This window comes from Chroicocephalus ridibundus, chromosome 4 (assembly GCF_963924245.1).
Source record: "Chroicocephalus ridibundus chromosome 4, bChrRid1.1, whole genome shotgun sequence".
NCBI lineage: Eukaryota > Metazoa > Chordata > Aves > Charadriiformes > Laridae > Chroicocephalus > Chroicocephalus ridibundus.
The window spans coordinates 39508964-39530059 of NC_086287.1; the positions used below are offsets into that span (position 1 = coordinate 39508964).

At 41.3% G+C, this 21096-nt stretch overlaps 2 protein-coding genes across 9 annotated transcripts in view; one reads left to right on the top strand and one right to left on the bottom strand.

The window, feature by feature from the left end:
• GPR176 (G protein-coupled receptor 176) overlaps positions 1 to 3881 on the bottom strand; it is a 44358-nt gene extending 40477 nt beyond the window's left edge. The window contains exon 1 of the mRNA XM_063334020.1: positions 3169 to 3881. Within this exon, the coding sequence (XP_063190090.1) occupies positions 3169 to 3397 (229 nt within the window). The 5' untranslated portion in view covers positions 3398 to 3881. The remainder of the gene's footprint in view (positions 1 to 3168) is intronic.
• A 4296-nt stretch (positions 3882 to 8177) lies between these two features.
• Positions 8178 to 21096, top strand: part of EIF2AK4 (eukaryotic translation initiation factor 2 alpha kinase 4) — a 42449-nt gene continuing 29530 nt past the window's right edge. For all 8 annotated transcript variants that reach the window (XR_010070648.1, XR_010070647.1, XR_010070651.1 and 5 more), the window contains exons 1-10: positions 8178 to 8386; positions 10305 to 10420; positions 11590 to 11692; positions 14301 to 14474; positions 15346 to 15426; positions 15910 to 16058; positions 18263 to 18378; positions 19384 to 19541; positions 19979 to 20514; positions 20892 to 21001. Coding sequence is in view for 2 of the 8 variants with exons in the window: in XM_063331422.1 (XP_063187492.1) it covers positions 8234 to 8386; positions 10305 to 10420; positions 11590 to 11692; positions 14301 to 14474; positions 15346 to 15426; positions 15910 to 16058; positions 18263 to 18378; positions 19384 to 19541; positions 19979 to 20514; positions 20892 to 21001 (1696 nt within the window). In the remaining 6 variants the exon portion in view is untranslated. The remainder of the gene's footprint in view (positions 8387 to 10304; positions 10421 to 11589; positions 11693 to 14300; positions 14475 to 15345; positions 15427 to 15909; positions 16059 to 18262; positions 18379 to 19383; positions 19542 to 19978; positions 20515 to 20891; positions 21002 to 21096) is intronic.

Sequence of the window (21096 nt, forward strand, 5' to 3'; positions counted from 1 at the left end):
CTGATCAGCATAACTAAATTGACCAAATTCCTCCCTCCAATGCTTCCTGTCCTGTGCAGAAACCTCGTGGTAGGCTACAGCCAAAGGAGTGCGTAACGGGCAGTACCAGCTGGGTTCAAAGTATAGAGATGCAGATTTACCCCATCTTATTCCTCACTCCTTGAATATTAAAATCATAGGTAGTCTGCTAGGTGAGAACTTCCACACAAGCAGTGGAAGAGCAACAGTAGTAAGTTTGTGCAAGCAGACTCAAAGTCACAGGAACAGCTATTTAAAACTGGAGCATATAAGCACATCATGGCTTCATTAACTCAGTAGCTCATGACCAAGTTATCTGAAGAACTCTCATCTCTAAATGCCCTAAATTATAAGTGATTTTTAGACTAATAATTATGTTTTGTTCATTCCAAACATGGAATAATCTGATTTTTTACAGAATCAGAAATCTTTAACAATGAAAACTTTCTGCAAATTAGGACAAAAAACAGTAGGAAAAAAATCTACCAATTAACAAGCCTCTTCTTGATACTTCTTGTTCATTCTACCAGTTAGATCCTCTGACATGTATGTGAAGATCACAGCCAGGTTCAAGCTTTGGCAAGCTTGTGACAGCTACATAATCCCTTTTAAAGACAAACAAAAATTCTAAAGTCAGGTATCATCATTATTGCTTGCTAAAATAAGTAAATAAATAAATTAAGGATGTGCTTTCAATGTATTGTAAAGTAACCATAAGCAAGAACAGTTTGACTCTTTCTTGCCCTTCGCAGGTATCATGAGACACTCACCATAGCCCTGTCCTTTCACAAAACAGCAAAAACTAACACAAGAATTTCTCATAGTGTTACAAGTCTCCCCACAGGCCTCTAATAAGGGTCTTAAACAGAAGAAAAAAAGCAGTGTACATCTCTCTCACAACTGACTACCACATTCTTCTGTGCAACAGGAACCCAAATTAAATTCACAACCCCGACTGTGATTCATCCCTCTTGTAGGACCTGGACCCCTCCATGCTGTAGACCGCCGCTTATGTCAGAGCCCAGTATTCACTATCAAGACTGAGGCATATACGTTTGTTCCCTTTCAAGCTGGAAGTAGAAATCATTCCTTCCTTTTAAAAGGGCAGAGATATTTTATCCAATAGCAAAGTGGCCCGGATGTACAAGTTGTGCATCCACCCAAACCAGAAAGGATTCAAGCACGCACATCCTACCTCTGAGGAGAGTGCTCCCCATCTCATGCTCTGGGGGAAGGAGAGTCCTAATTCCCCTTTAAGGGTTTCCCCTGTGCAAAGAGGAACATGAGACTCACCAGACCAAAGAACTGCTATTCTGCAGCTCAACTGAGGGGCCTACCTGATGGAGAAAAGAGCTGGATGCCACCCATGCTCTAAGGACCATGGCAGAGAAAAAATGAAGATGAAAACTTAATTACTGGCATTTGTACAAGTATAAGAGTGAGGTAAATATCAAGTTGTTTCCATCACTGTAAATTCTTGAGGCCTGCTGCTAACATTTGTCATTGGACTACTGCATTTTCCTATTTTAAAAACACGTTTCCTCTCCTGTTTTGCTCTTTGAAGGGCCTGGTGAAGTTACTAATCTGGAAGCTTCATCAGCCTCCCACACATCCAATTTGCAGATAAACCCCTTATAACAGGTCTAAGTCTTTTCACAGAATCTACATCTCGAAAGCAAACTGCAGGACTGCCAAACCATGACTTACAGTAGTCTTGCAAAATGTATAGCTATGGTATTTTTTGGCTGGTTGATTTTCATAAACTCCTGGCTGCTGAAGGTGTGATTCCTTGAGAGCGTCTGTTTTTTTCTTCAAATAAAATTCAAGAATCCATGCTCATGAAAATAAGTCTGGACATACGACCCAAAAGATAATGAACTAAAAGTCTGACTTTTCTCATCTAATCTTGTTATTCTTAGGACACTATTTGCTGGCTACCATTTTGTGCCAGGGACTATCCAACACATGGAAAAAGACAGTTCCTTCCCCATACTACCTATGCACTACATAGAAGAAAAGCAAGAAACATGAGGATTAACCCCACTGAAAAGAGGAATAATTGAGGCCAGAAGACTCAGTGACTCACAGTAATAACCAGTAAGCGTATTGCTGACTGACCTCAGAGCTCAACGCTGTTTCAAGACTATGCTTACCATCTTCTTCAAAATTATTTAAGTGATATTAAGTATTACCAAGAAGAAATTGATATTAGAATTAATTACCATGACCACAGAAACAGATTTTAGCATTACTCAAGATCAAGAAAAACAAAACCAAATCCTTGATAATAAGAGCCAACGACCATCAGCAAAGTCCTGCCGAACTCTCCTAAGAGAGCTGGAGACTTGTGTGAAAAGCCTCACCATTTCCAGTAACCAGCTTTGAATGATTTAACTAGCAGTGGCATTTTACTGAAATCCAGCCTACTGATCTCCCAAACAGTGCTAACTTGAGCTATGGTGAGCTAACAGTGCTCACCATAAGGCTTATTTTGGTTTTTGGGTATTTTTGGTAAGAAATGCACATGTATTCCTAACAAATCAACACTATAAGTAGCTAGAAAGCAAACATACACACATTCGCAAAGTTATATGGCAATATATTACTTATTTACTACCGTGTATCTAAAATGTATGATTCCTACTTTGAGGATAACAAGTAAGCAAAACTGCACGTGGTTATACATATTTACAGCATACAGTACTTTCAAAGGATTAATTTAAATCTGCAGGACACAAACACAGAATTACTATAGCATGAAACCAACATTCAGTAAAACTTGTTTAAAACACTCCGCATCTTTTTCTGTGGTAAAGACAACAGATCCCTTTACAGTGTAATATAAGGGTGTAACCAACCCATTTTGGTTTTGCCTGTTTAAATTCCGATAGAAAAGTTTACTAAGCAATACAAGCAATACACGCATGTAACGTACCAGTTCTCATCTGTGATGAATAGCATTTTATAGCAATAGCTTTTACACATCAAAAACCCACAAGGAACTCGAAATCATACACCTGTGGGTTTAAAATGCAGAAAGAAGAGTCACTAAGGCAGCAAATGATGGTGGTTCCCATTTGGTCTGCAGTCCCTGACCGACAGGATAAACAAACCTCATCAACAAAAAAAACTCCAGCAGCGCTCACTCACCCAGCAAAGAGCCAACGAAGATGACGATTTGCACGGTGGTAGTGAAATGACGGTAGGTCTGCTCTTCGCTGTGCTCCTCGCTCTCCGGCGCGCCGGTCTGGCTGCCGTTCCCACCCTGCCACACCATCTGCCCAGTCGAGGTGTTCCTCATCTCCAGAGCGCTACCGGCAGCCTGGAACGGGGCGTGATGGCTTTCGTTCCTCGAGATCCAGCTTTTGTCGTACCCCATGGTGAAGTTCCTGCCGTCCTCAATGCCACCTGATAACCACAGGTTATTATTGAGCCTTTAATGACTGAACAGAGCCCACAGGCAAAAAAGCGCTTCTGAGGATAAAGCCCCCTCTCTGACACTCGGAGGCATCTTCACCACATTTCTGTGTCCCAGAAAGCAGGGATGGCTTTTCACGTTTCTACCTCGTAAATCATCATAGCCAGTACAGAAAAGCAGAAAATAAAGCAGGCTCCTCCTTGCCATCAGCTGTCCCATATTTCCTCCTTCACGATACCAGAGCGTTTCCTCAGCACGCTTTACTGCAATAAACGTGAGCGAGAAGATGACAATCCACACGGCGGCTCATCTTCCCAACCCCGCCAGAAGGTCACCTGGCGCCCGCCGCGCACAGGGGCTCCCTGCACACCGACGCCGCTTTGGGAAAGTTGGTGGACAATCCGCTCTGTCCCCCCCGCTCCGCCCTCGGCGTTAAGCCCTGAGAAGGCAAGGACACCCCTTTCCCCCTGGCACATCTCCTAGCGCTCCCTTCCCTCCTCCTGCCTGCTCCTCCTGGGGCAAGCCATGGCTCTGTCCCTCCTCGCTCTGCGCCGCGCTGGACGCCCAGAAGACCCTTACACAGCGCCCAGAGAAGTAAATGACTGCTCAGTGGCTTCCACTGCACTCTCGGGGAAGATTAATTTGCTTTTGAATCCCAAGGCGGTGGGCACTCGAGCCTCCAATGAACCAAAAAGCCTCCGTATGATGATCCCGCTCCGAGCGCGGCCCGCAGCCAGCGCGGCCGCCGGTGACACCCCTGCTCCTCGTACGTGCCCCAACATCCCGGCCCAGCCGCCGCGCTGCGCCGCCACCGCTGCCCGCCACCCCGCCGCTCCACACTGCGGACGGCCGCCAAGCCCCGCCACCCGCGGGAGGCGGTAGCCCGGCGGGGCGGGCTAGGCCGGGGGCGGGCCGCCGAGCTCCCGCCTCCGCCGCGCTCCCCAGGGGCGGGGGGCGCCGCCATCACGTGGCCGCGGGGCTGGGCAGGGGGTGCGGGGCCGCCATTTTGAGCGGGAGGCCGGCGGCTGCGGCCCGGCCTTGCGCCTGCAGCCCCTTTTCGGGAGGCGAGTGCTGTCTGGGAGTCACAATCTCTAAACCGGTATTTTAAAACAGGTCCGTAATTTCGAGGGCAGAATTTCAAAAGACAGTGATGACTTCTAGACACGCTAAGGCACAATTTGCCAGGAAGGCTCCTCTGTAAGCGTAATAAGTTTGTGTTTTAATTGTGCAAAAAGTGTGTATCCACATAGCAGGTGCACAGTTGCCTTTAATTTAAACATTTTAGGAGGACAGCTAGACAAAATGCCAAAATTTTTTCAGCTGTTAGCCGGCAGATCTGGAAGCGCCTGCTGGAAGAAGAGCTGCCCATGAGCAGAACCCCCACACAGCGAGGCCGCCTCAGGGACCCCAGACCGACAAAACGTGTTTCCGTGGGCTGTCCCCCATCTGCTGTGAACTGGGATGATCCAGAAAAAGAGCTGGGTGCTCTGCCCCATGTTCAAAGACATCTGCTGACCACAGGGAAACGGGGGCTGCCACTGCTCCGTCCCACCACAGGCCCTGAGGCTGTTGGACAAACCTCCCTTTTGCCTCCCTGCTTTCAGGGCCTGCCCTCGGCAGCCTCCTCTTGCTCCTCTGGGAGCCCAGGTCTCTCAGCTCCCTGCTCCAGGCTCTTTTCTAGTAATTTATGGCTTTCCCCACTCCCAGCCTGGCCCCAGGCTCACTCACTCTCCTACCCTTTCCTATCCCAACCCTTTCACCTTGTCCAGACAGTCCCATATGTATCCCAGCTCCCCCAGGCAATAGCAGCTTCCACCTTGCTTTCCCCTCATCCTTGTTTCCTGGGACTCCTGAATTGGCTTCTTCCTCCTTTTCGTCCCCCAATCTTCCTGTGGCCATTCTGGCCAGTCTCTGTGACCAGGCTGTGTCCTCCCCCCCCTTCATCTCCCCACCACCCACAAGGTGCTTCTCCTCGCACAGCTCCTCCCTCTGGGACCCTTCCCCTCTCTCAGGAGACTCACCTCCTCTCACCATGCCCAGGGGGAAGTGAGAGCACACTCTCACCTCATTACATTTTAGTGTTGTGGGATGCAAGAGTTTTAAATTTTGGAAGGGAAGCTTCTGTCCGGATGCAGTCTGGCACATGTTCAGGGCAGGTGGACTCTTCAATGATGCTCACTGTACTCCGGTAAATCTGTGCAGAGCATGTGAATACTTACTTTTTTTTTTCCTCCCCAAATAACAGAATTTGGTTTACTTTGTGCAGGTTTTCACAAGGCTAGTGAGCAAAGCCACAGCACTGAAAAACGTTGTCTCTTCGCCCTCACTCATCAAATTTTCACACTTCTGTTGGGGTACAAGACTTTTTAAAAGAAATCCTCAGAATGCTTGTATTATGATGTTATTTTTCTCTGGTTTCTTCTTGGAAACAATGAATCATTGTAGAAGAAATTAAGAGCAAAAAAATTAAACAGACTGAGGTAGACGTCTGGTCTAGAAGATTTCATCCCAACTGGTTAAAATTTTGCCACGTCATGAAGAACGGGAATCATCGGGCAGCTTTAACAATGCTTAACGTTACCTGACCCACCCATCATTACGCAATCTAACACGGGAGAAGTTTCCCATGTGCTGGGCTGCGTGCCCCACACAAAACCCCATGATTTGTGTTAAAGAACATTTTACTCAAGTTTCTTAATTACTTACTGCATCATGTCTTCAAATTGGCCATTCTTGCTGTGTCTTTGTGGGGGAGAGAAGATGAATCTGTGGTCTGGAAACTTTTATTTCTGGTCTTTAACACAAAGAGACTATTTATACAAATTGATAGATCAGCATACCCAATTGCAGCAGTGGGTCAAACATAGCAGTTACTTCTAAGAAAGTGCAAGAAACTACTGGACGATTCCAATCCCCCAGGTCACATTTGACTGTGCAAAAGAAGATTTCTGGTGTTGTTAGATAAACACTACACAGCTTTGGTCATGCATTTCCCATCAAAAAAAAAAGATGAGACAGAAAAACGCTACCACTAACGATACATTCCAGGCATTCCAACGCATGGTAAGGAACAGAGAATAGCATCGGAACAGTGATACAGTTTAAGATTTGGTTTTGGTTAGATACTGATGACATTATGAAACTGCCAGTTATCAGATAAATTATAATCCCAGCGGGGCCATAAGAATTATGGAAATATAAACAAAAGTATGCATGTAACAAGTTTTCAATTTCAGAAGGACAAACTGAGGGCTACAGAAATTACTCATTAGAGTACGTCCCTCCTTAAGTATCTATTAATAACAAAAAGTCCGTACTTGAACGTGAGGGATTAACGTGAAGATCACCAGAACTCCACTGCTAAAAACCTTGTAACTAAAAAGGAAGCATCAGAAGATGTTCCATGCAGTTACAAAACTAAAGAAAAAATGGGTCTATTATACTGCAACAGCAGAGATGTAAAATAATGCAAGTATGGCTCTGAAACTTGTTTTAGAGCCACACTGGTTTTCAATTAAGAAGAAGGAATTTGATCTTTAGAGAAAAGATAAAGTAACTAATCGGGATCCTGGTACGAACATGACTAGGTCTAAGGCAGAAGGAAAACTCCCAAGATTCAGTTAATTCCATTTCAGAGGATCACACTTGTTCCCTACATTTCCTAACAAATGAAATCACCTAAGTATGTATAGTCTGTGGGTGCATGGTAGCAAGCTACGGACTACTCTGGCATTTTTCTTTGCCTGGGGATTACAAACTTAGTAGATAATTTACTTGGGGGTTTTTCATTAAGAACCCAAAACCTTACAGGCCACATCATCTTGTGGCAATCCTTCACTAGTTAGCACACAAAGTGACTGAAGAAAAGCACATTTCCTTCCCCGCTTGCTGCCACTCCTCTGAAAACCCCCAGCTGCCTCTCCAGCACGTCCCACCGAGGAGACCCCGGGGCTGGGGGGTGCGCACAGGGTCTCGCCTGGCTTTGTGTGGGCACCTCAGCCAAAGACCGATACTGCTCACCTTCTACCTCCTCATAGTCACTGAAGTAATCCTCAGTGGAAATGGGTTTTTTTAGTTTCCACATGGGTTTGTATCCTGGCCCAGCTCTACGTGAAATCCATTCTCAGTTTTGTGGTTCTTTTTCCCCCTTTGCTAATCTCTCTCAAGGTCTACAAAAGAAATCCACAGTAACTATTTGTATTTGTTGTTGTATCTCTTGCAGATATACCTGGGGGCGTATCTTGGGGAAGCTCAGACTGGACGTTGGGAAGAGGTTCTTCACTGGGCGAGCGGTCGGTCTCTGGAAGGGGGAAGGGGCCACGGTACCAAGCCTGAGAGTGTTCAGGGACCGTCTGGGCGATGCTCTTAGTCACAGGGCTTAGTTTCAGGTAGTCCTGCGAGAAGCCGGGACGGGGACTCCATGATCCTTACGGGTCCCTTCCGACTCTCGGCAGCCCGCGATTCTCTGCGGCACAGCCACTCGAGGCCTCGGCAGCTGTGAGGGCCGGGACGAGGCAGGCGGGACCACCGGTGACCGCGGGGGCTGAGCGGGGCACGGCGGCGGCAGGCAGTGCGCCGCGCTCCCTCACCCGGTGGCTCCGCAGCCCCTCTTACCGGAGGCACCACCCGTTCCGAAGCGCGACGGGCCCACCCTGGCCCCCCTCGGCTCCTCCTCCCGCCGCTGCGGAGGCGGGGCTGGGGAGCGCGGCCGCCCCTTGGGCCGCCGCCACTTCCAGGGTGGCAGCGCGGCGGGTCCGCCCGCCATGGCTGCCGCCCGCCCCCGCCCGGGGAGCTGACATGGCCCGGGCGAGCGGCGCCCAGCAGCTGCCGCGGGAGGTGGCCGCCGAGCCGCCGGAGAGCTACCAGCTGCGGCAGGAGAATGAGCTCCAGGTGCTGGAGTCCATTTACGGGCAGGACTTCCAGGATCTGCGGCAGAACCAGGCCTGGAAGGTAACGAGCGGGCCCCCGCGGCCGGCCCGCTGCCTGCGTGGAGCTGGCCGGGCGCCGGGGCGCGGGGAGGCCGGCGGGGTCCCGCCGGGCTGTCCGCCCCCGCGTCCCTTCTCTGTCTCCCTCGCAAGAGAGGAAGAGCCCCTGGTTCTCCTCCCTGCCGGGCCAAGGGGGAGTAGCAGGAGGCAGAGCGGGTCCTTGTCGTTTGCGGGGCTGGGTGGGGGCACCTCGGTCACTGGTGCTTTCCCGTTGCTGTCAAGTCCCTTTATTTCTTGCCGGGCGCATCCCGGCCTCTGGCTGTTTGCCCCTGTCCTCCCCCGCCTCGGTAGGCGGCCGTCTGACTGGCCGCCTTCGCAGTTAATCCTCTCGATCCATGCCTTCGCGCTGTAATTAGCGCTGTGGCTGTAACCTGCCTTTTGATTAATTGTCAGGTTTGTTTTTTAAATTGCCTCTTAATTCATCCCTTAACCAACAAATTACATACTTGTTTAGTTAATTCATCTCATTGGTGTATACGTGTTGCTGATTTTTGCACATTTGTTATATACTGTGGTTTACTCAAACTGTGTGTTTTCATGAGAACTTTTATTTTTATAGTTTTGCTTTGGGTTTGTTTTGTTTTTGTTTTTTTTTTTGTTTTAATTACAACTAACTAATGTTCAGGTCTAGTACTCAGTATTCTTTCCCATTTCTCTTTCGTGTCCACAATGTCTAATTGAGAATTTTTTTTCCAGCTGCATCTGTGGCACTGTTTTCCTGTACCTGGAGGTACTTGGTCACCCTTTTCAGTTCCCCAAGTTCACTGTTACTGTCATATCTGCTTCCGTTCTTTGGTCTTTTAGTTTCTACGAAATGTCGTAGCCCGTGCTGTTGTTTTCTGCTATGAAGAACTTGAAATTCTTGCAGAAGCCTATGACTTCTTTTTGTTGGTCGTGGTTTTGGGGTTTTGTTGTGGGTTTTTGTTTTGGTTGGGTTTTGTGTTGTTTTTTGGGGTTTTTTTGCACAGTTTCATGTGAACACTGTTAGTAATTTGTTGGATTTTCAGAAGTGTTGCAGATCTCACTCTATTAAATTCATACCTGATGTACTCTTGACTTAACCTGTTCTTTTCCCTGTTAGAAATGCAAAGGGAAAGCAGAGGGGGTAGTGACCATCTTTTAACCTGTTTCCATATTTGTCATTACATGTGGTGTTACTTCCTGACCTTTTTGTCAAGTTACTAAGGTCTGGATTGTTTTGTGGGTTTTTTCCAATTTTTTTTTTTCTAATTGAAAAGAAAAAGTTTAGAGTGTTTATACAGGCATGTTTTACTTTAATCTGATTTTGAGTAGGCAGCTTGAACAGGATGGAGAGGAATGGCAATACTTGTTAAAATTCTGGTTTATGCCAAACATGAAAATGTAAATAGGAAAAGAAGTACTGTCCATTTGTTTGGCCACACAGGGTGTACATAGATGTGATTTTATAGTCTGTTGTCATGTCAGAAAATAAAATATTAACTGGTGTTTTATCAGTGATCCAAAACAAACACAAAAGAAACAATATTATTCTTATAATGAGTGGTTTAATTTGCAATATACCATAGACAACCTGTGTTACGCTTATTTTCCTACTACTAGCTTACAGTAAGCATAATACAAAGACTGTATTGTAAAACCTCTTTTTTGCTCAGTCTGAATTATCTTTTTAATAACTCTAACTACACTTATTGAAGAAGTTCTAAAAATATACTGGCTAAACTGTGATAATCAGTGAACCTGTTCACTCTCATTGAACAACGTCAATACATTAATATATTTTTTTCATGGTTTGGATGGTCTAACCTGAATTCTGCCATAATACAGGTTGAAAGAGTTGTGTGCTTTCATTAAAACAAAACCAAAAAAACCTTTTAAATCAAACATTTTGTTTTCCATTTTAGGTACGACAGCCTCCTGAAATTAATTTAGTTCTGCGTCCTCAGGGATTGACTGGTGATAATGAAGTATATGCCAAAGTTGATCTGTGGGTCAAGTGTCCACATACTTACCCTGATACGTGAGTGAACATTAAAATACAGCCTTTTTTCCCTGAATATTTTTTCTGTTTTCCATAGTAAAGTGTAAATTGAAAAAAACCATATAGTTTTATTCACCTTATTCTTGCTTTCTGCATGTCAGTATTTGTTAAGCCTGTGGTATTTCATAATAGGTGACTATAAAATTTGGCACCTGAGTTGGATGTGTTGTCATGTGCAATGGAGAATAATAGGGGTGCATTTGTTAGTGCAAGACTGCAGCTCCAGTTTGTAGCTTGAAGAGGCATAAACTCAGGTGTACCTGCTAGCATCTTAGTCCCCTTTTTAAACGTTTTGAGCTCATGAACTGCTGAGGGAAGGACTGAATCTTCGTTTTTAAAGCAGTCTGGTGTTCCTGTTTATTGCTGGGTTAGCGTTTTGGGAGAGTTCTCCATGCAAAAAAAAATTGCAGGTGATGAGCCCCCCCCCCGGCTTTTTGGGCTGGCAAGTGATTTCTGGGTTAACAGTTGCTCTGTGAGCCTAGTTTTGTTCAGTCCTTATGCCACTGGTTGTGTCCACAGCATAACTCCCCTTAGTTCATGCATTTGTGCTGTGGCATGAGCAGTGTGCAGGGGAGTGCTATTCCTTACCAAGTGATAACTCAGTTATAACCTGTAACAAGGGATATAACAGCCACTCTTATTTTTTTTTTTAATTTAACGTAGCACAGCTACAGATATTTTACTTGTTTACTTTATTATAAACATTTTTGTAATGTAGCTGGTATTTATTTATTGCCCATTTTTCTTTAAGTTTGTGTAACCTATATAGTGGTAATAAATTTTAGGTACCTGAACGTTGTGCTAGTAATATTTTTAAAGGACTGTTATGTAAATTACTGATTAGAGCTGAATTATTAGTGTCAGGAGGGTTTCTTTGATAGTTCTTATGCTAAGTATAACTGACAATCTGCAGCCAGAAAATTTAATGTCAGGAAATATAAAACATTATTTCTGGCTTTATTCTATATTGTATATGTAATATTTATATACTGCTTATTTGAGCATTGGCTAATTGACAGGTGACTACAAACTCCATTCCTTTTCCCTCACCTACAAATTTTTATCAACATTCTGTGTCTTACACAATTACTTTTTACATTCAGTTTTTCTAATGAGGACTTTTCTTATGTTTTGTTGCTGTCCCCCAGTGTCCCCGAAATACAACTGAAAAATTCAAAAGGCTTGTCAAATGAGAAAATCAATGAATTAAAATCCAGACTAGCTGAACTGGCAAAACAGCGCTGTGGAGAGGTAAGAGCTTTTTACTTACTTGAGAAATATACTCTGGACCTAAATAGTTCTAAAAGAATGCGTGGTATAATATAATGAAATACTTAAATATTGGAAGTATATATTTCATTGCTCCTAAGGAAGGAGACACTTACCTTCTTTCTTAATAATGTTTCTGATTAAGGAAAGTTCAGAATATGCACGCTGTTAAATAATGCGAGCTTTGTCCCTGTTTAAAGGCAGATTTAAAGGTTCATGTCATTCTCAGATTTATTTCACAGTATGAAGGGCAATACTAACTCTAAAATAGTTTTCTGCACTTTTCAGATAATTTCGAATATTGTAAGTTGCTATACTTGTTTAAGCAAACAGTTATTACTTGGGGAGTTTTTCAGTGTGATCTTGTTCATCTAATGCTGAACTGAAGAGCAGGAGACCTTAGTTATAATGCTTGCTCAACAGTTGACTTTTGTGGCTGTAGCACAGTTACTCCGTGGCATTATCCTCTTTTTTTTTTTTTTTTTTCTACTTGACTTCCCTCTGAATAGGATAAAAAGAGTAAGATGGAGAAATACGTGAAGCTTAGAACTTGTATTTATTTTAAGGGATTTTGTAAGTCCCCAGGTATGTTTGGTATTAACAATACCTTTCCATTGTTGCGGAGGACTGAAATGATTCAAAGAATTATTAGCAAACATTAAATTCTTGGCGAAAGGGCTTATGGTGTGTTCTTATCACTATTTGTAAATGTTACAGGTGAACTCATTTGATTTGCTTAAGTTTCCTTTTTAAAAGTGAGAAATACACAGCTGTGGAAGTTTATTATATGCTGAAATGGGATAATAGTCTGTTTTCAGTTTATGAAGCCTGTCAGCTTTACACGTTTGGATGGGGTTGCCCATCGTTTAGTCTTGCCACATGAAGCCTTTTTTCCATTTGTATACTATACTTCTGGTTTGATTGTAAATTTTTATGCAGATGCCATCAAAAGAACTGTTTTAGCCACATAATGTTTTGTTCATTCTGTTCAGTAACCAAGAACTTCCTAAATTTTTTCAGTATCTTTGGAAATTGGCAGTTTAACAGCATATTCTGGAGTTATTTTTTTTTCTTTTTTGTAATGACTGTGCTATGGACAATTGATAGGAAATACAAGGCTCAATTTCCCTAAGTAACCACTAAACCATGCGATATATACTCAGTCTGCTCACACTTGACCCCAGGAGAGCTATTGGCCTATAGGGCTTCAAATCCCAGTTTGATTTCTGATCTCATTAAAAGGAGATAAAAATGTGTCATAGGTTTTCCTAACTTTTATTTCCCAAAGCAAGAACTGTGCTTGCTCCAGCAATGTGTAGATGCAGTTATGAGTTACAGGTATGATACACATTTTTGGTGAATGACGTACACAGTACAGTCCTGAACTACTTTCTCTGCAGGGAAAGGGAGATAACTGTTCTCTCTGCCTTGACAGGTATTCTCTATTAAAAGTGTATCATGCAATATGTAAAATTTGAAAATACCTCAGTTACCTGTCAAACTGAACAGCAGATTGTTTGTGGTTTTTTAATTAATTGAGATTCATCCTTTTTTTTTTTTTAATATGTGTGTGCGGGCATGATTGATTGCCTTGCCTTCTGAATGGTAACCTGGGAAAGATATTTTAGTTTGTACATGTCAGATACATGCATATTGTGCTATTCTTTCTGTTCTGACTTGCCTCTTGGCTTCATTCTTTTTCAAGCAGGGGATTCAGAGTTTGAGAATCTTCTAAATGTCAGCCTGTTACAGGCAGATGGTAGAATTTAGTTTGGCTGTTCTCCCACCCATACATGCAGATCCAGCTCAGTGCTGCTGCTGACTGCTGGGATGCATCTTTCTGACATACTGCTCTTTAATTTTGGAGATATGATGGTCTGTTAGCACTGTGTATTGCTTGAATTAATAAAGGGATGCTACTAGACTGATGAAAGCTTAAGCCCTTGACAGGTCAACAGATCATCAATACATACCCAGTTCAAGTAAACAGTAACTGAAAATCGATTCCAACCTTGCAGACCATGTAGCAGAATTCAGCTGATACTTCAGTGCAATCTTTATTTTAGTAGTTGTGGTTATATCAAGGCGGAATGATTTAAGTGGCTTTACAGTTCTAGTTAGAACTCTAACTGGGCAGTCCAGTTTGCAGAGGAAGGATTGGATTTCATGTTAGCAGTGAAAGAAGTATTTCATAGCAGTAGATACAGTAATAGAAAATTGCAAAGGATTTATTCTGTTGTGGCCCATATGTCATAAACATATCCTTGTGAATGGCAAAATATGCCTAAAAGAAGATGAGAAGAGGAAAAATTTTTTTAACTTCAAATTTTTTTTAGAAAAAGAAGATATTTGAAGTTGGCTGTCTTTCAGTAATTTTTGCTGTATTTGCTACTGTGGTCAGGGATTTTTCATGTTACAGTTTATTAATAAATAGTTCTGACAAAAAATACCAAAATACAGTAAATTCTCCCTGATAAGTAACAAAATGAGCAGTTGTGGTGCTGCTGTGTTGCTTTTTTGAGTTGGGTGTCATTTTACTGTGTGATCTACTTGTGATCCCTGCGTGTGATTCGTGTTTGTTTTCTTTCAGGTGATGATATTTGAACTTGCTGACCATGTACAGTCATTTCTCAGTGAGTACAATAAACCACCTTCCAAGTCTTTTCATGAAGAAATGCTGAAAAATCATCAAAAAGAACAGGAAAGACTGGCTCAGGAGGAATTGCGTAGGGCACAAGAAGTTAAGAGAAGAGAGGAGCAGGAGGTAAGAGAAATTAAAGTGTGAACAACTCCGCATTCTTAAAATAACATAAACAATCATGATTCTGTAAATCATCCTGCATAGCAGTGGGTTTTAGTGAATTATTACTTTGTCAGACCTGTCAGTGTGAGTTGATCAATGTGTACTATATGAACTATCTGCTGCTGCAATTGTAATATTTTAATTGTGTGTTTTTAAACCTGAGAAATAGTTATGCCTGAAACAAGCCTTAATGTTGATTTCTGGTCCTATGGAAATCACTTACAAAGAGGACCTTATACAAAAGCATAAGCAAATATATATATTAAGTGTGTTCCATCTTAAACTAGGAAGTATTAGCTGCAGAGATATGTAATCATACCTTCATTCACCTATAGGGTGACTCAAATGTTCACTGTGACAAAATTCTCTAGAGAGCATAATACATTTATTGTAAGGGGACCTTGGACCCACATACATTCTTCACTAGAAATGAGGGGATTTATTAATAGTCTCACAGAGACTAGTAGCGTGGAGTCTCCACGCTGGGAATATGAATAGAATATATCTTTTTTTTTTAAAAAAATGTTTTAGCTTATTCCGCAGTGTTTCCTGTGTATGAAACTTTATTGCTGGGTCTGTCAGGAGCAGTAATTTTCTTCTGTCAACACCTCTGTTCTCCTATATTATACAACTAATGCTGTTAAATTGCTTAGGAGAGATAATTTGACTTCTATATTTTTATTCTTGTGAGATCCACAAGTTGTCTTTAACGCTTTTGAAAAATCAGCATAAAATCGTTTTTTGTGTTTTGTTTGTTTTTTTAACCAGGGTAAAATTAGCAGTTATATTTTATGTACTGTTGCATCTCTAACAACACTGAAATTAATTTCAGCAACGTGAAATCCTTAAAGAAATTCAGAGAAGGGAAGAAGAGAAAAGAGAAGAAAGAAAAAAGAAAGAGATTGCCAAACAGGTATTCTTTCTAAGCAGGCGTGCAAAAACCATCGCAGTAACTTTTTCCCAGGACTGTAGCATATGCTTATAAAAATTTGAGAAATTTACATGACTGAATTGTCCTGGACATCTTTTCTCATACAGTGCTTTTAATAGACCTAGGTTAAAATAAGTTCTTGATTATATGGGGTTTATTTCTGGAACAAAATCAACTGTAAGGCAAAGTAATTTAATATATTAGCATCTTAAGTGTACTGAGATGGACATTTTCAAGCAGATGTAGAAAAAAGCCAGTGTGTTAATGTTTCCAGTTTCATTATAAAGAATCTTTACTTCTTTCCCATGGGCAGTGCTGAAAGGTATTTTCTAAATCTCAGCACATCTTTCTCAGCCTATTTCTTCTGTGATCTGGGTGACTTTATAGAATGGTAGTCAAGTACAGGCATATTTTGAGGATAGGAAGCAGTTTCTGTACTTATTTGGTGTTTTTCCTGATTTATAGGAACGTTTAGAAATAGCTGCTCTGACAAATCAAGAAAATTCTCAGAGGAGAGATGCTGCAGGATATAGAGTTGGTTCCAGTTTAAATGGGAGCTGTTTGGAACATAAAGTGAATAATAAACACCGACCAAATTCAGCTGGACGTTCAAAGTAAGTATGTCTGTTTGCATGTGGATTTTTTTATTAATTTTTTTTCAAACGTTAGATTTCAAAGTGAAATTTGAAGGCAAGAGAGTAATGTGCTGTGTTGCTTAGCTGTTTGTTTTGGTCTGCCCCCTCCCGTTCCTCCCCCACTTCATTTGTTATGGTTTAACTCATTCACATGCTGTAGTTGGGAACTTTCCAATTAAGAGAGTCAGCTTGGCCCTTAGTTTACCTTAGAAAGTATTTGGCCATCATTGGAAGGTATATTCAGGGCTTACTTAGTTTCTTAAAAGTATGCAATATATTGGCAGTTGCAGAAAAAAATGATTTAAAATCAGCTAATGAAGGTTTTGTAATAGCACAGTAACTTAAAGCTTGTATTGATCTCAAAACATTTGCTGTGAAGATACATCAGTATAAAGTTCCTTGTTGGAGAATGGGATAATGCTGATTGCATTTGCAGAGCAACTTATTGCAGGGAAGATCAGAGTTATTGGAGGATTCTTTTGCTGGTACATAACTTATCTAGGTGAGGATTGGTAGGTTGGGGTTTTGGTTTTGTTTTGAGGTTTTGGGGTTTTTTTTAATTTTCTTTTTTCCCCCCTTTCCTGTGTTCATAGCTAATATAACTGTCAAAGACAGTGGAGATATCCTGGTATTAATTTTCCTAGTTTTCATTCAGGTTGTGCCAATGACTTGTTATTTGGACTGCTGTTTTAATCGAAATAGTGCATTCCTGCTTTTTTGTCTTGTCTATAGACTTCAAAATTGTTTTCGCATCATGCATCAGCAACACTGGCTACCTGAAGCAGAAGTTTTTCTTTGATCTATCCTACTTTGACTCTTGCTGTCATCTCTTCCCTTTGCCTATCCCAAGTCGTATTTGGCAGTTGTTTCTATATAGTGTTTGATAGTCCATAAATCTCTTTCTATCCTCTTGCTAACAAATGAGACACTGTCTGTGCTTGCGGAACATGATGTGCGTCTCAAAGGTTTGTTACTATGCTTTAATGAAGAGCACAGTGGACTTATATTGACTTTCCACACAAATTCTTATATTATGTATTCTTATTAAGAAAAAAACCAAAACCTAACAAAACCAAAAAGGCAGAGTTACTTATTTTAACAGTGGTGAAAATAATCACAAAGGATTTTGAAATGTTGAAACTTCTAATGATGCCATGTTTGTAGAGTTAAGCAAAAGCTAGATGTGTATAGTTTTGAGGTCTCTCTTCACAGGAAGAATGGTGCTGTATTTTTATCTGTTTATGAAGCCTGAAACTTTGGATATTGTGGTACAAACTTTTAGAAGACTATTAAAATCTAAAATAATTTCCTTTATAAAATATATATATATGAATTCAGAAAGCCAGATGCTTTCTTTTGTCTATTTTTCTTTATGAAGCAATTGTAAGAAGTTCCCTGTGGTACCTCCTTTCTATGTAGCACTTTTTACCTCTTTTTGTTTTCTTTTAATAAATTCAATATTTTAAAAGAGCGTCTACATTACCCTTCATACACTCCTGTGATCTCTATACGTGATTGCATTTATTTGGAGGATACTCTTACAGTGGTGATATTTCTATTAATTTTTAAATAGATTGTACCAAGAAGGAGTGGAGGTTGATTTGGTTTAGTGGTCTTGAGTTCTTTCTGGTCTTGAGTGCAGCTCCGTACATGAACGTGAGAAGAAACACCCTAATCATACTTGCTTTGAAAGTTTTTTGCAAAACTTCCCTTTTCTTGAAGGAGGAGTTTAGGGTAGTAAAGGAGGCAAATGGGAAATCCATTTTCAATTAGGAAAAATAATTAAGCTAAAGCTGGAATGAACTTCCAAAATTGTATTTATTTGCTTTGTTTGTAATGTTTTGAAAGAGAACGCAAATCAAGTCAAACTTATGTATTTTTCAGAGCTGTAAAATGTTTACTATGAGTGTCATCCTAAGATGCAGAAGTTTTCAGTTTTGGGTTCTATTTCTGGCTTTGAATATAGCGACCCAGTGTAGCATGAGGTTGCTGCTAAAATGCTGGATTTCTAATCAAACATATATCTTTGCACTAACTCAGTGTCTTTGAAATCAGTGGATATTATCATTGGATGCAAAAGTCTCTGAAAGCTAATCCTCTTGCAAAACTGATACCTTTAAGGACTTAGGGACTGCAACAATAATATTTTTGAGGTGGAGACAAATGTTCTGTTCACATTGCAGACGAGAACGCCACTTTTCCGTTAGTAATAACGAAGAGTCTCCTGGAAATTACGAAGTTTTGAACTTCAGCACAAGTGGTTCTGGACAACTTATTGTCCATAAAGGAAAATGTCTAGGTAAGCAAAATTACCATTGCAGCTCGAAATATTGGGGTTTGGGCTGTTGCTCTTTTTGAGAGGGAGAACTTAAACAATGTTAAGAGGTAGTAGCAGCAAGGGCGGAGAGAATGTTGTTGTGGAGTGTGAAATGTCCCAGTCGAGTGGGAGAGCGTACTAGGAAAAGTTACTTTGTGGTAAATATTTTGTATTTTCTTAGGACTATTTTAAGTAAAAATTTGCTTCTCCGGATACAATTACGTAACTGAATGGCCATACAAAAAAACCCTGCACTTTCTCAACATTTTATATTCTCTATGTAACTAAAATAATACTGAAAACTATTTACTTGTAAATTTAAATAGCTAGCTTGTCAGATACACATGACTACCAAGCAAGAAGTCATTTAGCTTTCAGTAACGTGTGAAACCAGTGATGAGCACAGGGTTAGAAATGCATGCTTACTGTCCTTCCATTGCTGCTGATAGCAATGGCATAAAAGCAGACATTTTAGCGAAAACATAAATACAGGCAACGATATGAGACCGTCAGAGCTGAAAGACCTCCATGAACGAACCATCAAATGTTTTCATTGTTGATTGTTAACATAGCACTTCCTCAGTGCTATACACCTTCAGGTATAGCCAGAAAGACTCTAGGGCAAAGAGAATTTTATTGTTTTGCAGTTTGAGGATAAACAATTATGTTACTGAGTGTAGAGCTTGGGATTTGCTCAGCAGGAAGAGTGTTCGTTTATTAAAACCTGTAATTCTTTAAAATGTGCAGCAGTTTTTTGCCAAAGTGTTATTGCTTTCATTTGACTACTGCCGCATAGCATTCAGTCTCATCATACCATTTTCTGTACCTACCATGGTGGGTATGGAGCTTGTTTAGTTGTAATTAGGTTTGTGTTTCTGAAATTGTAGAAACAGGCTTACTGCTTGTTTGTTTAGCATTTGTAGGAGCTCTTGTCAAGTCTTTAGAAACAAAAGAAGCCATGTTCCTCTTCTTTCTCTTTATGTATAGGCAAAGATGAACAGCTTGGTAAATCGGTCTACAATGCCTTGGAAATTCGCAGTGGAGACTTTGTTTTAGTATATGAGTGGGTTCTGCACTGGCAAAAAAAAATGGGAAGGTTTCTTACATCGCAAGAAATAGAAAAGATTGAGAAGTGTAAGAAACAGGTAATGCCCTTATTTTGTATTTGGCTTAATAAAGCATAGGTGGGGTTCAGTGCTTTTTTCTTGAGGCTGCTAGTTCATATTAAACTTGAGAGGGTGATGATGAGCTTGAAAATGCTAGGGTTTAGAGTATCTGCACCACGGAAGATGGGCGTATTGGGGTATTCACGAGTTCATTTACAATAAAATAAATGGAAGAAAGTGTATTTGCAAGTATGCATAAATAAATTAATAAAATATTAAAATTCTAGAGAAAGAGGGAATCAAGCTTACCTGGCAGAAACCAAAGTTGTTCTTGCCCCTTGTGTACAATACTTCCTTTCCAGAAAAGGATGAGAATGTCATATACTTTATAGGTATTTTGTATATGTTATATATTTTTGTAGTGGTGTGTTCATGAGGTATGACACAATGCATGTTATGTTGTGTTTCTCTAACAGCTTCAGGGTGCAGAAACAGAGTTCAGCTCACTGATGAAGCTAAGTCACCCAAACATAGTACATTATAAATGTATGAACCTTAAAGAACGGGACGATTCAATTGTGGTGGACATTTTAGTGGAGCACATAAGTGGTTACAGCCTTTCTACATACTTACACAAAGAGACTCCAGTTCCAGTTGAGCAGTTGCGACATTATGTGACCCAGATCTTGTCAGCTCTTGACTACTTGCACAATAATTCAGTAGTGCACAAAGTTCTTTGTGCTTCCAGTGTCCTGGTAGATGCTGAAGGAAACATCAAGGTGACAGACTACAGCATTTCCAAACGCTTAGCTGATATCTGCAAAGCAGATGTTTTTGAGCAAACCAAAGTTCGTTTTAGTGAGGATGGTCTTCCCAGCAAACCTGGAAAAAAAGGAGATGTGTGGAGTCTGGGCTTGCTTCTGCTATCACTCAGCCAGGGCCAACTAACCAAGGAATATCCAGTTGCTGTTCCTACCAGTTTACCTGCTGACTTCCAAGACTTTCTGGAAAAGTATGTTTGTTGCGTTCCTCTATCTTTTTGTCTTTGACTTTTTTCTTCTTTTTTTTTAAAGACTTGAACGTTTTTTTGAAAGAACAGCTAAATCCCCCTGTGTCGCTAGTCATAGTTTTTAGAGAAGAGGTGGTTGCTCACTAATGGCTCAGGCTGCTACTCTGGGGTTCGGGCAAACAGGTCTGGTGCTCTTTTCTTCTCTGCCCTGCCACCAACTCTGTGTGTCACTGCGGATAAGTCATTTAGTCTGTGTTTGCTTCTGATTCCCATCTGAATGATAAAGGTGATAATTTCTTAAATATAAGGAGACCTCTTTGAACATTTAGGCCTGCTGTGGAGTAGAGCTTTGAACAGATCTCTCCTTGGTTTGCTAATAGATGCGTTTGCTTGGAAGATAAGGAAAGATGGACTCCTCAGCAGTTGTTACAACACAGTTTTATAAACATTCCACGAATGAAAATACCTGTAGCTGAAGAAAATCTAGATGGTAAGAAACTTGGTTCTTTCTGTATTCTGCTAAATAAATGGACTACATGCCTGCAGTAACAGAAGAATTGAGCTGTGCTAGAGCTTCACAAGACT